Source organism: Oncorhynchus masou, chromosome 18 (genome assembly GCF_036934945.1).
Source record: "Oncorhynchus masou masou isolate Uvic2021 chromosome 18, UVic_Omas_1.1, whole genome shotgun sequence".
Taxonomy (NCBI): domain Eukaryota; kingdom Metazoa; phylum Chordata; class Actinopteri; order Salmoniformes; family Salmonidae; genus Oncorhynchus; species Oncorhynchus masou.
Window position 1 is genome coordinate 55133833 of NC_088229.1, and position 15436 is coordinate 55149268.

Consider the following 15436-nt stretch of genomic DNA (forward strand, 5'->3'; position numbering starts at 1 on the left):
GACTGAGTCAGCGTAAAGCATTCTTTGGGGATCTTTTTGGTTTGCTCTGTTTGTGGTAGATTTTGTAGGTACTTTTTTTTTTGACCAATAGACCGGTATAATCCAAGTGTCACCACCAAACAACTCAGATTTTAAAGTGGAACTCTAGCTGGAAAAGAGAGCCAAATGACATCTGAACTGATATCTGTATTTTAATCATTTGAGTCAAACAATATACAGTATGTGTTCAACATATGCGTCTTCAGTGTATTACATAGGCATTATCATGAACATTTTCTGATTGTGACTATTTTTCATAGAACAATATATATTGTGAACCTTACTTTTTTTTTGTTATATAACTTTAGTGTCTACATAGGAAAATGTACAGCAAAAATAATTAATGATTACATTTTTAAAGCGTTCTTCGGTCAGTTTGAGTTTTTTCTCATGTCTTGATCCATTGCAGTTTTTCAGCCCTCGATACCATGAGACCTCAGTGCCTCAGCTAAGCATTTGAGATATCTTGAGTCTGGGTATCCATTCCTATAGAGGGGAGACTTATTTAGGACCACAATCTACTAAACCTGTTTCAACTCATCTTTCAGGCCTACCAGGATAAGAATCTTGGATTATAGCACTGCCACTATTGTTTAAATTTGTTTCATATTTCAATGTCATAGTTTTCATACTGTACATTGGACAAAAACCTCACCTGGAAATCCCTCCCTCGATGCTGGTCTTGTGTGGGATGCTACCCCAGGTCACACAATCCCTAGTGTCCCCTACTCTCACATTGAAGGTGAGGCCTCGATGAAAGGCACGTTGGAGGCATGGCAGAAGCTTGAGAGTCGTTTCATTCAGAGGCAGGAAGGCATGGAACGTGCCCCCTTGGAAAGACCCCCCAGGGTTTGGATGACCTTTCTGCACAGAGGTGGTAAGTAGATCACGAGGATGGCAACACACATCTATAGGTAAGACCTCATCTACACGCCCTAGACATAACGCCTTTGTACGACTGTCATAAGGATTCTTTTAATTCCTGTCGGCTGATGATCTCAGTGTTGATCACACGTGGCTCTATATCGGGTGGATTCAAATCAAGAGCTATTGTAACATGAAACATTTTGGCAGTAATAAATATGTGTGATATAAAAGTGTAGCCTAAGCAAACTGTCATTTCCAATCCCTTTGAACAATTCCCAATTCTCAAAGGTTAGACCTTACCCCTTGGATGCCATCAGGAATGTTGTAGGTTATCTTCAGCGTTGTGTCCTTGCTGTACCCGACCAGACTGATGGACATCTCACTGCGGGTCATGGTCCCTCGGATGCCCACGACACCTTCCTGAGATTTAGGACGTACTTTACAGTCGGGATGGATGTGATTCTGGCACAAGGCCCCGCCACAAGCAGTCATAGACACAGATTCCCCAGTGGTTCCTCCTACACAAGATGGACTGGCCATCACCTCGGTGTCTTTCACATCGTGTTTCTCATTGACCGGCTTGCCCCGTAATGTTTGGCGGTGGCGCTTTGTGGATTCACTGCATGAGACTTTGCACATTCCACGCATGACGGGCACATGGCTTTTCCACCAGCCGTCCAAGATACAGATGCCCCTGCGGTTCCACATATACAGGACAAACCGGCATTTCCTTCGCTATGGTCCTTTTGGGTCTGCAGTTCCCTACTGCTCGGTATCTGGCTTTCCTCAGGCATTGGCCCTGTCACCCTCTGAGCACTGTGCTCTGGTAATGGTGCTGCACCGTAATTTCCTTCTGTAACTCTTCGTGACCCCTCTGCTTTATGGGGAGCACTGATTGTCCTGAAACTCTTTTCATCCAGGGGACCAGATGCTCCTAACCGAAGCTTCAAAACAGGCACTTTCTTCACATCTGATTGGCTCACTCTCTCCAAGCTCCCTGATGAAGCAATGTTGTTTGCAGAGGTGGTCTCCTGGTCTTGTTTGTCACTACTGGCAGAGCTCTGATGTGCTGCTGAGGAGTTTATGTCAGCGTTGGATGCAGAATCAGAAGATGGTTTCTTAAGATCAATGGGTCTCTCTTCCATGGTCTGTTCCCCCTCTGTCGCAAAATGAAGCATCTTTTTTAGAAATGACATCGCCTCCATGCAATCCAGGTTTGGACCAAAGATTAAAATGCTCTTAGTATTTGGCATTGGAATGATTTTCACTTTCTCCCATGTCTCTCTCACAGTGGTGCATAACACCTCCACTGTCTCATTCTTCGAGTCTGACACACCCAGCTGTGTTAACAACAGCTCATGGGTGGAGAAGTCCTCGGCTACCTTGGCAATCTGCTCTTTCAGCACCTGCTGACACATCCAGACGTTGGCTGGATCTTTCCCTCTCAGATGGAGGACGACCTCATTTAATGTTTTTTTCTCCGTCATCTGCAGGTCAGAGGTTACTTCCTCTAGCAGTATGTGGAAAACCTCCTTTATGTATAACCATTGAGTTGTGGGCACCACCAGCTCTACACTGAAGACTTGCCTAGTCTCTGGGTGACTGGTAGTTTGCCTCCTTTGGTCTTTCCAAACAGGTCTACAGCTGAGCTGCTGTCCTTTCTGACTTGTTTAGTCCTAACCTGCCCTGAGAAACTGTTGGACCGTCTCAGAGTGGAAATTGACTTGGATTGTTGGACGACGCCAGTTGGAACCGCCCTGTCCACAGACATGTCCATATCATCCATTGAGTAGCCCTGGAATCCACTAAAGTTTGCTGCTTTTGTGGGTCTGGTTTCATTGTTTTGTGCCAAGTTCAGAGGGGGTTTACCAGACAAGGGAGCAGTGGACGATGGTTCATACCTTTTGAAGAGGGTGTCTTCTTGGAGACCCTTTGGACCAGAACTTGACATTTCAACCTTCTGACTCGTAATCCCTGAAATTGGTCCACTACCGAATTTCTGGTCGTTCGTTCCAATGGGTTTTGTGGACAAGAAACTATTGGTCTGGTGATCCTCAGGAGCCTTTACGTCACCCAAGCTGGACCAAGTCTCATCATCTTTAAGTGTCTCAGAACCCATAGTTCTCCCAAAAGTGGCCGCCATTTTGAATTCTTTGCTCCTCACGGCCCTTTGTTTTCTAAGCTTGGTGTCAGGCACAAAGGATAGAGACGCATCTCCCGAGGGGTGAAATAACTCTTGACCGTGCTCCTTTGTTGTCCCTTGCATGTCCAATAGGAACTGCTTGGCCTCCGACACGTCACTTCCACTGCCCACCAGATAGACATTGGAGTTGTCTTCATTGATCAGCAGCTTTGTGAATCTCTGCGTTAAGGCGTTAAAAGCCTGCTGGAGCCCCAAACTGGGGAATCTTTTCTTAACCAACTGCTCCTTGCGAAGCTGGGCCTCTTTGTCTTGGTACAGCCAGCCCAGCTCCCCATGCGCAAGCCTTAGACGTTCCACCCCTCGCCCAGTGGCCCCAGTCTTAAGCTGCAGATAGAGGGTGGTGATATCCCTGGTGGTGACGTCCAGTATCTCTACTCCATGCCTGTCGAGGATGTTCTGGTACTCAGCCGAGCAGTGCTTTCGGAGGTATCGGAAGATGTCTGTGTCTATGACCATGGAGAAGTCCTCCGTTAAGGTTCCCTTCTCTAATGCCACTGCATCCTCTATGTCATTGATGTAAGATGTATGCAATGCCCCCGCCTCCTCTCTATGATTGGTGTATGATGTGTACAATGCATCCGCCCCCTTTCTATCGTTGGTGTAAGATTCTTGAAGAAGGGCACGATTACTCTTAGAGGCTCTACTGGAACATTTCCCCAGATCCTGTCCGTTGGCCTGTCCTGAGGTGTCAGTGTCCTGCTGTCTTTCTGTTTGTCCTTGAGCAGAGTTGTATGTTTTGTCATCCTTGGTGGCCTCAGCTTTAAGGGAATGGACATCTTTTGAGGTCTGTGAATTGAAAAGTCTCAGCAGACACTTGGTCAGGATTTGGACTTCTGTGTAGCGACCTTTGAAAGTGCAGAGGTCAGCATGAACGTGAAAGGTGCATTTTATGTCGCAGGCATTTTTGAGGATGTCAGATATCGATGTTTTGCCCCCATTCAATTTGCTGTAGTCCACTGTCACAGCTGTGTCCACAAAGAGCTGAAAGATTGAATTAAGAAGAGTGAGACTAGGATTTGACTAAAAAGATGAGATGTTTAGATGGTTTATTTGCATGCCTTACCTCATCTGGGTCCATTTCTTTGTTGTGCAAACTCACACTGAGCTCATATTGCTTGTCATTCACTGATAATGTGTGATTCTGATGTTCAACCACTCTCCGAGCCACTGCGTGTCATGTAGAATTTTAAAAAAGACAACAAATATTACTTAAACTCCTCAAGGACACACTGTAGGCTACCTGAATATGCATTATAGGATGCGCTCTATAGGATGTCCCTTATCAAGATAATTTCATGTCAGACCCATCAGTCAGATAAATCAGATATGTGTGGTATACACACAAGACATCTTGTAATTTTCAGTACTTTTCCTCTTACGGTTCTCTATGTTTTACTTATTATACTATCTACTTCCTTCATTTTTTCCCCCCAAGCCCACCGATGACCTCTAACCTTCACTGTCCTCAAAGGTAATGAAGGCAGAGCCAGGCGTTGTCTTGGAGACCGTGACAGATGAAATGTCCCCTCCTCCATTCCTCTTCCGCAGGAAATGAATGTGGAGCTTGTCGATCAGTCTGTTTTTACTGATATCTAGGGGTAACCCACACACTCTGACCGTTCCACCCTCCTTCGCCATCCTTGTTATTTATCTGTAAGCATAGGCAAGGCCAAGGACATCCACAGTTAACAATGTTTTGCCAAATGATGAAATTGCAATCACTGATCACAACCTAATCAATTCAACCGTTTTGAAAGAGTATACAGTTATAATAGCAACTCAGAAAGTGTTAATTCTTTTCCGTATTGAAACCCTCAGGTTTCAGTCATTTCAATATATAATCAATGATTCTGACACGTAAATGTAAATACATTTTTATTGCCGAAATAATTTCAGAACAAGACTACGTTAGGCAGGCCTGAATAACTGCTTCCATACATGCTTTGCGCAAAGATATGAACAAATCATAAAGCAATCTGTCTGTGTAAATCACTCCATATTTAATAAAAAAAAGTTAACTATGTTGATTTGCATTGCTGGTAATTCAAGTCATGATGTTGTGGCTCGAAAAATATAGGCCAACCCATTACCTGGATAAGAGCCACATACCCTAATGCACCTTCAGACTAGGCCTACAACATTGCAAATATATTTGATATTTGAGCAATTTATTAAAATCTTTGGATATTACCTTTCTTTTGTGTGCGTTTGTCCTAGATTCAAATATGAAACGAGATATGTTATCAGAGCAAAATGACGAACTACTGCTTGCAAATCTGAGAGAGATTATTCTCGGTTCTCAAGAAATGGAAAGTGAAAGGACTTGCGTGAATGAGTCAATGATGGCATCAAAAACATAAAAACAGCAACTATTTTTTGTGAGAACAGAAAAGGGAACATTAGCGTTATCAAGTACCCATTCGAAGTTTTTAGATACATTTTTGGGGGAATATTCTTTTTTTTTTTTTTTTAAATACATCAAAGTACAATTTCCTCGACGGTAAAATAACTGACACGGTGTGAGCACACCTACCACAAGAGGGCGCCATTACATCACGGAAAGCTAATGATGGACTCAATTCCAATGATTTATATATACACTAGATAACCAATTGGTGGCGCTGTGTTGAAGTCACGGTGCCTCCATCTTGGCACTCCCACCCATTACAAAAAAATATATTTTGGAAGCCATATAGATGCTTTTATTAATGTCTACATTCGTCTTGACACTTTTATTCTATTACAGAAATCATAATACATACTTTTAAATTATATTATGTGAGCAAACCGTAAAATTGTCCTTTTTTGAGATTTAAAGTATCATTTTTGATATTACTAATACTGTCCCACTAAAACAAAAATAAATATTTAAATACATGTAATTTTGTCCTTGAAACATTTAATTGAAATACTGTAGAATCCATTCATTCCTATGGAGGACTGCTCCTACTGGGGAATGACAAAATGGCCGACAGGTGGCTTCAAAGCCACTCGATGACCAATAGGTACAGCAGCATCAGCAATCCAGGGTTTATCATTGCTCAATTCACCCCCAGTGTCTACAGTGATGCACAAAAACAGTCCACAGGAAGCCAGAAGTTAAATACAATTCCATTTCAACTTTCTGTGCAGGTGAGCAGGAAGCTTGGTCATGATGAGGTTGGAAGTTTGAGACAAAATATATAGATTCGATTTGTATTTAGTCACCTGCAATGTACAGTGAAATTCTTAAGCTCTGAGCTCCAACAATGCAATTGTGAATGAAACAATGAAACAAACAAATGTATAATAATAACATATGTTCACAACTGTGACATTGATAAATATTAATGTCCATTGGGGTGTGGGCAGGGTAACTGGGGGAGGGGGGTGGGTGGTAGTGGTGGCTATCTTCTAAATGACTAAAATGTAAATGTGTTCAGCATGATAAGTGTCCATTGGGGTGGGGGCAGGGTAGATGCTTGTTGAGGGGAGAGAAAGTCTCCAAATGGAGAAATGCAGGGAGTCACCACCTTCTTGTGCCTTCTTCACCATTGTGTCTGTGTCGTTTGTGTAGTTTGACCATTTCAGCTCCTCAGAGATGAACTTGACATTTTGTAGGTCTCCACGGAAGCCCCTTTGATAAGGATGGAGGCGTGCCTATCCTGGTTCCTCATGAAGTCCAATCAGCTCGTTTGTTTGGCTGACATTGAGGGAGAGGTTCTCTATGTGATCAAGTGTTAACATAAAGTGTTCTGTCAAACTGTCTAGTAGTCATTTTCTCAGAGCGTTAGAAAAGTTGTCTTTAATATCTTAGTTTGCCAAAAGGCATCCTGTTTTTTGTTTGATCTTTAGATCTCAATTTATGACATTGAAACAGCCTAAGAAGATTAATAGTCAATATACTGTACTGTGGCCTACCATTGAACAACCTTGACCAGCACTCAGTGGAGTTGTTGGCAGAGCTTGTACAATGGCACTATGTTCCACTACTTCGATGGCTGAGAACAGAAGATACAGGAGATCTATAAAACAGATTACTGTGGCCCACATGGGGACTGTCAACATGATAATGTGTGTAGGTCACGAGTGTTGCACATACATGAACAAACATAGGCACGCTGTGTTCCAACTCTACACAAATTCAATGAGCTACCATAGAACTACAGCGGTCTACTATGCTTTATTGACACATTTTCTCATATGGTGTTTTTCTTTAGCAATATCACTAGCGTGGCAGGAAGCCTAAAGGTTAGAGCGTTGGGCCAGTAACCAAAAGGTCGCCAAAATGTGAAAAATCTGCCAATGTGCCCTTGAGCAAGGCATTTAAACCTAATTTCACCGGGGTTGCCTTTGATAATGGCAGACCCTGGTCATGGCCCCACTCTCCAAGGGTGTCTCATGGGGAGTCGGGATATAAAAAAAAAAATGTGTCCCACATACATAGGACAAATATAAGCACCCACCAATGAGATAATTTAGGTCTATTCTATTCTATCATACAAAGAGTGTTATACCCTGTGTCAGTACATGGCTGATAGCGCGTAGCCTAATCTACGCACGTAAACAGTGTAGCCGCCTCCTATGTTGTCGCGTCACTGGGACGCAAGTTGGACGTCATCGCGGCTGTCGCTCTCCTTGGTTTTGACGCCCATGGTGGGGGAGTTGGAATGCATTTAATTCATCTGCCCCCGCTACCCGGCGAGGCGAAGCAAATGTCCCGTCGCCGACACAAGAATGCGGTAGCCGGGCACCACCAACCACTCAGGACGAGGGGCACAGAGCTGACCATTTGAAAACACATGTTCACCGGTATAATTATTTGATGTCATAATATCGTCTATTTATTCTCTCTGTTCTGCTTAATATTGATTTTGTCTTTTGATCCCCTGGCACGCAAACCCCAAAAATGTACGGTCAATGTACCCAAATCGGACAGTGGAGTGGGCTGCGCTACGGACCTTCAAGGGTAACCTTTAGTCGCATTAATAATAGCTGTTCGAGTGTATATTTAGACAGCTTAGTCAGTGGATATGTACTATAAATAAGGGGACCAGTGTGGGAATGGAAATCAGTGTTTATCAGTCATCTGACGAGGTGCGTTGGAACAGTTCTATTGGCATGTGTCAAATTAGATCTGTATTTGATTTTACGCAGGCTGTATCAGCAAAGTATCTTTGATCGGCCTGGGAATAGCCCATAATCTAACACTGTTCTTCCAGAATGGGCAGGACGTTTTGTTTTTCTTTTGGGATTGCAATGCGCAAATGTTGCAGCACTGCGCTGCTCTTTACACTTTAATTATTTAATCTGCAGTTGCACTTCTGCTTTGCTGATCGGGCGATTTGTTCACGTAAGAGTTCTATGTTGTAACGGTCTGGGTTTAAAATGCATATAGGCACCATTGCATAGGCCTATAAAATCCAACCATGCAAACTAACAAAGCTGTTACTTTAAATCAACAAACAGCAGCAGCCAATATGCCATTTCAATGGGTTGCAACATTTACTAAGACCGTATCATTTATCACGACTATTTATTAGGTTACTTAGACCTAATTATTATTTAGTTGTTACTATGATTGATTTTTAGGAACACTTGGGACACTAGGGAATATTGAACCAATTGACTGCTCAGCGTTGGTCCACTTATGGTCAAGATATGCAGTGTGATGTAATATCCTTGTGGCCCCGCCCTCTTTCCCCACTCCAGTCACAGCAAGACTGCAACAGTAGTGCCTTGTGCCTGCTTGAAGCCTAGCTCTTATGTCAAAATGGCATCATTCCAAGGTTTAGGCTGTGGGCTGTATCCTAGGGGGCTCCGTGTTAATCTATTGAATGAATGTGGAGATGTTCAGAATTGGAATATTGCCAAGTGTAGGCCTAGTGTTTTGTTTAATGATAAAGTTGTGCAGATATTATTTTTATTGCACCATTGCTTAGTAATTCAAGTGATATCTTTCAAAACAACTGGGGGGCAAAATTTTCCACACTTGCCATAAACTGCATGTGAATGTGCTCCTTGTTGTTTTTCTCTTCGATACATTCCATTCGGTATCTCAGACCCATTTTCTTATCTCAGCTCCACATCTCTCCCTTTCCTCCTGTAGTAACTCTTGAATCGCAAAGTCCAGTCCTAAGGACTTAGTCTGGGCTGGTTGTGATTTCTCCTCATTTCCGCCGCCTTACGTTGTTGCAATTTAAAGCTCATTAAGCTTTTGCTCAATGGAAAGTCTCCATGGAAAGGTCTTTTCAGTCACAGATTTAATAACATGTTTAATCAAGGTCTGTGCAAACGCATCGACCCGTAATGTGGTACTAGTACTTTTTACTTGTGGAGTCTGGACTAGAGGCATCCCAGCAATGGCATGACATGATGGCAGAGGGTGATAAGACAATTTTTCACATTCAGGATTCAAGATGTCAGCCAAAAGCACACCGCAGTGGTTCACAAAATGTACAGTACTATTGGCCTATAGTACACCGGGGCGATATTTTTTAGCTAGGTCACAGTCTTAAGTCACAACTCAAAAGGAAGCCACGAGTAGGTTTTGACCACCATGGTAAACACTGGCATGACTCACTTTGTTCACCCGTCTCTGTCGTCCCCCTGTCCTCTTGTCTTCCTCAGGTGTGGGCGAGCCACCGCTCCACCGCTCCTCAAACATGGCTGCCTCATCTGTCCCTTCCACGGCCCCAGTCCCGTCCCCTCCCAAACGTTTCCTGGTTCTCTTTGACTTTGACGAGACTATCGTCAACGAGAGCAGCGACGATGCAGTGGTGCGCGCCGCCCCGGGCCAGCAGCTCCCCGATTGGCTGAGACACTCGTACCGCGAGGGCTACTACAATGAGCAAATGCAGCGCATCCTGGCCTACATGGCTGAGCAGGGCGTCACTGAGGACTCCATTCGCTCCAAGGTCGAGCAAATCCCCCCCACGCCCGGCCTTCTCACTCTCTTCCAGTACCTCCAGTCCCGCAAGCAGGACTTTGAGTTGGTGGTGGTCTCCGACGCAAACATGTACTTCATTGAGGCATGGCTGGAGAGGGCTGGGGCTCGCCACCTCTTCCACAGGATCTTCACCAACCCGGCCAGCTTTGACGCTCAGGGGCGCCTGGTGCTCCTGCCCTTCCACGCCCACGACTGCCAGCGCTGCCCCGATAACATGTGCAAGCAGGTGATCGTACGCGGGTACCTGGCGCGGCGGCAGCAGGAGCGCGGCGGCTGCCCCTTCCAGAGGGTGTTCTACGTGGGGGACGGGGCCAACGACATTTGCCCCATGCTGGCCTTAGGGCCCCGCGACACGGCCTTCCCCAGGAGGCACTTTCCCATGCACCGGCTGCTGCAGGAGATGCAGGACGCTGGGACCGAGGGCCTTAAGGTCAGCGTGGTGCCCTGGGCCAGCGGGCAGGACGTGGTGGACTGCCTGAACAGGCTGGAGGAGGAGGGATGAGATGGAGAAAGGACACTGCAGCCTAGACAGGTACCAGATTGTGTGCTGTCAGTACAAACAAATCTGGGACCAGGTATAGCACACAGAAGCAGGGTAGGAATGAACAGATTAGGGCACCCCCAAAAGTTATTGTTAAAAGTATTAAAGAGTAGGAGGAAAATGACATTAGGCATGTCCAGTGTTTTTAAGCAGGTGCTAGAGATCCAAGAATATGTTTGTAAAAGACTAAAGAAGACTTGACTTACTGCAAATGATGCTCCCATTGTGCTTCATTGACAACGTTTTGACCGAAGGTAGACCTAAGGGTCAAAACATTATCAATAAAGCACATGTAAGCATTGATGATAAGGAAGGATACGATACTTCAGTGTGCATAGTCTTCACCTTTTGGTTAGCAGTACTTCCGTAAGCATTAAGAATATACATTTTGGTTAACAGTACCATCTCTGTAAGCTTTAAGAATATTCATTTTGGGTTAACAGTCCCATCTCTGTAGGCATTAAGAATATTAATGTTGGTCCAGTCCACTACTTTGTATGACACCTCCAGAAGTCAATGTGTCATTTGCACCTTGGGATACAAGGGTTCTAATCTTCCCACTTGGTGCTTGACGGCTGCAGTATGTGTGGGTTTTTGTTCTACCCCAGTTCTAAAACATGCAGGTATAGTGCTTTATAAGTTGTTCTAAGCATATATGAGCCTTTATAATGTCTTATAGTAAGGCTTAATCAATCACGATGCGTAGATCATTATTGAAATAAGATGTGTTGTTGGCTTGGGATAAAAAAAGCCTCTCTGCACACTCTAGCTTTTCGAGATCAGGGTTGGTAACTATTGGGTTGAAGACAGTGACCGTGTCCAAATGCCCACACTAGCGTACTAAATAGTATGCAAAAAAAAGTGTTATTAGTATGTGAAATTTCAAACATAGTACTCCGAATGCGTCATCTAATACGCGATTGCGTTGACTCCGGCCATTCGTTCATTTTGGTACACCGCATCAATTTATCTGATTATCCGCTGTTTCCAAACATGTGAGTCGGGAAAAAATATGGTGAATTCTAATAGATCAGACGTTGAAATGAGTATGCAGTTTAAGTATGTAGTACGCTAGTATGGATATTTAGACACAATCCATGTTCTTTACATGGTCAGGAGTGTGAGCATTGTTGTGTCCCGGCCCAGCCTTTAACATGCCTCATTCTGCTAATAAAGCAAGTGATGACTGGTTGACATAAGTTGACTAATGGAATCATATGCTCTAGTAGTGTCTGGTACCAAAGCCAACACCGTGGCTCTCCAGGACAAGGCTTGGGATAGAATGACACAGAGATAGACGCCACTGACGCTCTGGCACGCACTCGCTGACACCTAATCTACAAGGGCAATGTACACCGACTTGAGATGCAAAGTGAAGCCTGTGCACCCGCGCTGCACCTCTTTGTACAGTGCACCCTCACATTGTGAGAAACCTATGAAACACTTGAGACATTGGAATCTGTGTGTGGTCCCATGTCTATCATTCTATTGACATTGGAGTGTCTCAATCCCTCCCCCCTTGCTATAACTTTCATGGTCTCCTCAGACATTTGAACCCATTGGCCTTCCTTGAACACCCCCATCTCCAGTGTTAACTCTTTCATTGAGCTCTGAGACTTGACAGGGGAGACTATTAACTAATTGAGTCAACAACACTCTATATCTGGGTTGCTATCCACCCCAAAAAAAGGCAGAGAATCAACTAATGTCCTCCAGAAATGGTTATTGGAGACTAGTATCGAATTATAGGGGATGCCTGGAGATGGTGGTGGGTTCTACCATAAGACACCAGGGCATTCCCGTAAGCATTCAAATATGAACATCTCCTCCAGTGATAGAAATACTACTTTGGTCCAGCACACTAGTTCAGTGCAACCTCACATACTGAGTCTATGTGCATGTCTATGTAATTTAAACCCTATATAAGACAAGTGTGTGCTCAAAGTCGTAAATCACTGTGAACAAATGGCCATGGGTTGGAGTGTTTGTAACTTTGACCCTGATGCAACAAACAAACAAAAATCCAAAAGGCTTCCTTGAAAATGAACAAACCTGCATGTTGATGTGTTAATGTCATCAAAGAAAGTACCTTTGACAAATTATGAATCAGTGTTACAGCACTTAAATTTGTCTCCGTTGTAACAATATAATCTCTCATCCAACCATAGGCCTACTCATAGGTGAAATACGTTCAAAATCTTGTGCTGCGCTTGATTTGTTTTGTCCTGGACAATGGAACTAATGGAATAGTCCCAAAAGTGTGAACTTCAAATCAAGGTGAATAAAGCGCACCTCAAATACTTTCAAGCATTGGTCGTCCTCAAGTATTTGAAGGTCTTCAAGCTACTGTATGTAATTGATTTAGCTCTGGTTGCCTTAAGCCTCCATGTTCGGGATGGTAGCGAAAGAAGTTGGCGAGTAGAAACAGATTTGACAACCAGGATAACGCACAGGCCTCAATAGATCCTGTCTGTAGCTTGGTCTCTCAGGGAGCAATGAACGATGTATAGAGCATTCTGTAATGGAGCAGGAATAGCTGCTGATACAAATAGTGTTTATTTGCATGTATTAGTTGCATATCAGCTACATTGCTGTGACCCATGATCAGCATATGATCAGTAAATCACATTGGAGATCATTGATTTGCTCTGTCAGACTATTTTGAAATATTGGAGTATGATACTGAAAAGAGATTAAAGTATTTTAGTGGTTTGGTGAGAGCCATAGTGGGACTTCACTTTAGCTATCAGTTGAATATGTAATACACTATGCTGAGGATGGTGGTGTTGTTGTACTAATTCTGTGATCACTAGATAATACATAATTGACCTGTAACTTGACCTGTAACTGCAATCCAGACATTAAGCTTGGAATAGAAGAATATCCTTGTTTGAGTTTTGTGCAATAACTGGCTTTATGTTCACAGTATAGGGTTAAGTGAAGAGAACGAGAGGAAGTGTAATACTGTGAAACTCATATCCCCAATGCGTCCCGCACCTATGGGCCGTTTTCACTATATAATCTCACCTCAACTTTCACTGAAATGTGTTACAAATGTTAAAGCCCCACTTAAACCAGAATGGCCAGTGTTTTGGGTGCTCCTCTTGGCTAATATATGAATTTCTCTTGAAAATGACGCCTGTGTGTGTTTGTGTGTTCTGGTTTGATGGCTTGAGAAGTAATCCTTCTTGTTTTGACCGGCATTAGTCCTCCTGCAATACTGAACTGACTGATCCTCACTGTTCAACTTTAAGAGACGTTATGCTGCGTACTTCATGTTTTAGCCTGTTTGTCTTTAATCTAGAAATCAATGAGACCATGTGTGTAATGTACCATTGTAATAGTAACAGGAATATAAAGCCATCAACAAACTGAGCAGGTTTTCCAGATTTATTTTCAGCTGTGTTCACTGCATCAAGTCTTGAATAGGAAACCTAATAGAGAATGAGTCGAATATATATTTGATGAATGTAGTTGAAATGTTGACACAGTATGACCAATTGTAATCCCCCCCCACTTAACTATCCACTATTTATCCACTCAAATATCCTTGTAAAAGATTGTCTTCCTTATGCAAGAAACAGAGGCGTCATGCGCACCATTTTTGGACTTCACCGATGGCCATGTACACCGTCTTGGAAATAATGATGTGTTTGCAAAGTTTGATACCATGGACTCGATAAGCATACCCATACACATAGGTCTTATTTCCACAAGGTGGCGCCAGTTGAATATGTTTCTGCCAAACGACTGAACGTAGACTACAATACAGTACTAGAGGATAAACGCTAACGTAAGGGGAATGGAATCGAATCGACTGTCAGAAGTCAATGGTGGCGTTCCAGTTCGTCAAAAGATTGCTATATCATATGGATGTTGTTCCTGAGATGTCAAATTGTTCTGCAGGCATTGTAAAATATGTTCATCTACGCAATGTGACTGCATAAAACGCACACACACCACTACAGGTATTTCATAAATAAATCAACATCGTTTTTTTTGTAATCAAAAGGGTTGTGTGATCACACAGTTACTTTCAAGTTACCTGTAAAAGGCGTCCTGTTTATCTCGTAACCACATGTTTAACAATCTATCACAGAGACTAGGGTTCGGGTCAACAGTATTGCTGATCACATGCTATAGCATTGGTTTGTCTGAATATGACAGAGAAGGCCTGAAGCCTTTTGTAAGTGATGTAGATGACATCTGGTGTTTGTGGTTGTCCGTGTCACTTTACTCACACTGAAGTGAGTTGAGATGCTGCTGAAACTCAGCCAAGTAACCAGTTGACTCAGCACACACACACATACGTGCTCACACAAGCACACACACACACACGTGCATTTATGCACACACTAACGGGCGCAAACACACACACACACACACTATAATAAGGACTTTTCCTTACACTGAATTTTAGACGGTCATATCTATCTCTGTTTATGCTTTCTTCCTCTCTCTCCCCCCTCTCTCTTTGCCTCACTCTCTCTCTCTTTGCCTCTCTCTCTCTCTGCCTCACTCTCTCTCTCTTTGCCTCACTCTCTCTCTCTCTCTTTGCCTCTCTCTCTCTCTTTGCCTCACTCTCTCTCTCTCTCTCTCTTTGCCTCACTCTCTCTCTCTCTCTTTGCCTCACTCTCTCTCTCTCTCTCTCTTTGACTCTCTCTCTCTCTCAATTTTTATTTACATTCAGCATCACTACGTCAATGGAGATTGAGTATTCAACATATATTTTGGGATGTTGTGTATCCCTGGAATTAATCAGAATTCATGTAAACATAACAGTTTTGAAAACATACATTGTCCAAACAAAATAGTTTCTTGGCACAACTTACCCTGGGTATGGGGTAAATGGAGCATA

At 43.4% G+C, this 15436-nt stretch overlaps 2 protein-coding genes across 2 annotated transcripts; one reads left to right on the plus strand and one right to left on the minus strand.

Annotated features, from left to right (window-relative positions):
• Positions 1-178: 178 nt before the first annotated feature.
• LOC135504848 (uncharacterized) lies at positions 179-5441 on the minus strand. The gene is made up of 6 exons (XM_064923744.1): positions 5301-5441; positions 4564-4760; positions 4173-4276; positions 1207-4090; positions 695-903; positions 179-525 (listed from the first exon to the last, which is right to left on the minus strand). Exons 2-4 carry the CDS (start codon positions 4745-4747, stop codon positions 2477-2479), a joined length of 1902 nt encoding a protein of 633 aa, XP_064779816.1. The 5' UTR covers positions 4748-4760; positions 5301-5441; the 3' UTR covers positions 179-525; positions 695-903; positions 1207-2476.
• Positions 5442-7767: 2326 nt separating this feature from the next.
• On the plus strand, positions 7768-13974 carry LOC135504849 (probable phosphatase phospho1). The gene is made up of 2 exons (XM_064923745.1): positions 7768-7900; positions 9719-13974. Exons 1-2 carry the CDS (start codon positions 7891-7893, stop codon positions 10537-10539), a joined length of 831 nt encoding a protein of 276 aa, XP_064779817.1. The 5' UTR covers positions 7768-7890; the 3' UTR covers positions 10540-13974.
• The last annotated feature ends 1462 nt before the right edge of the window (positions 13975-15436 follow it).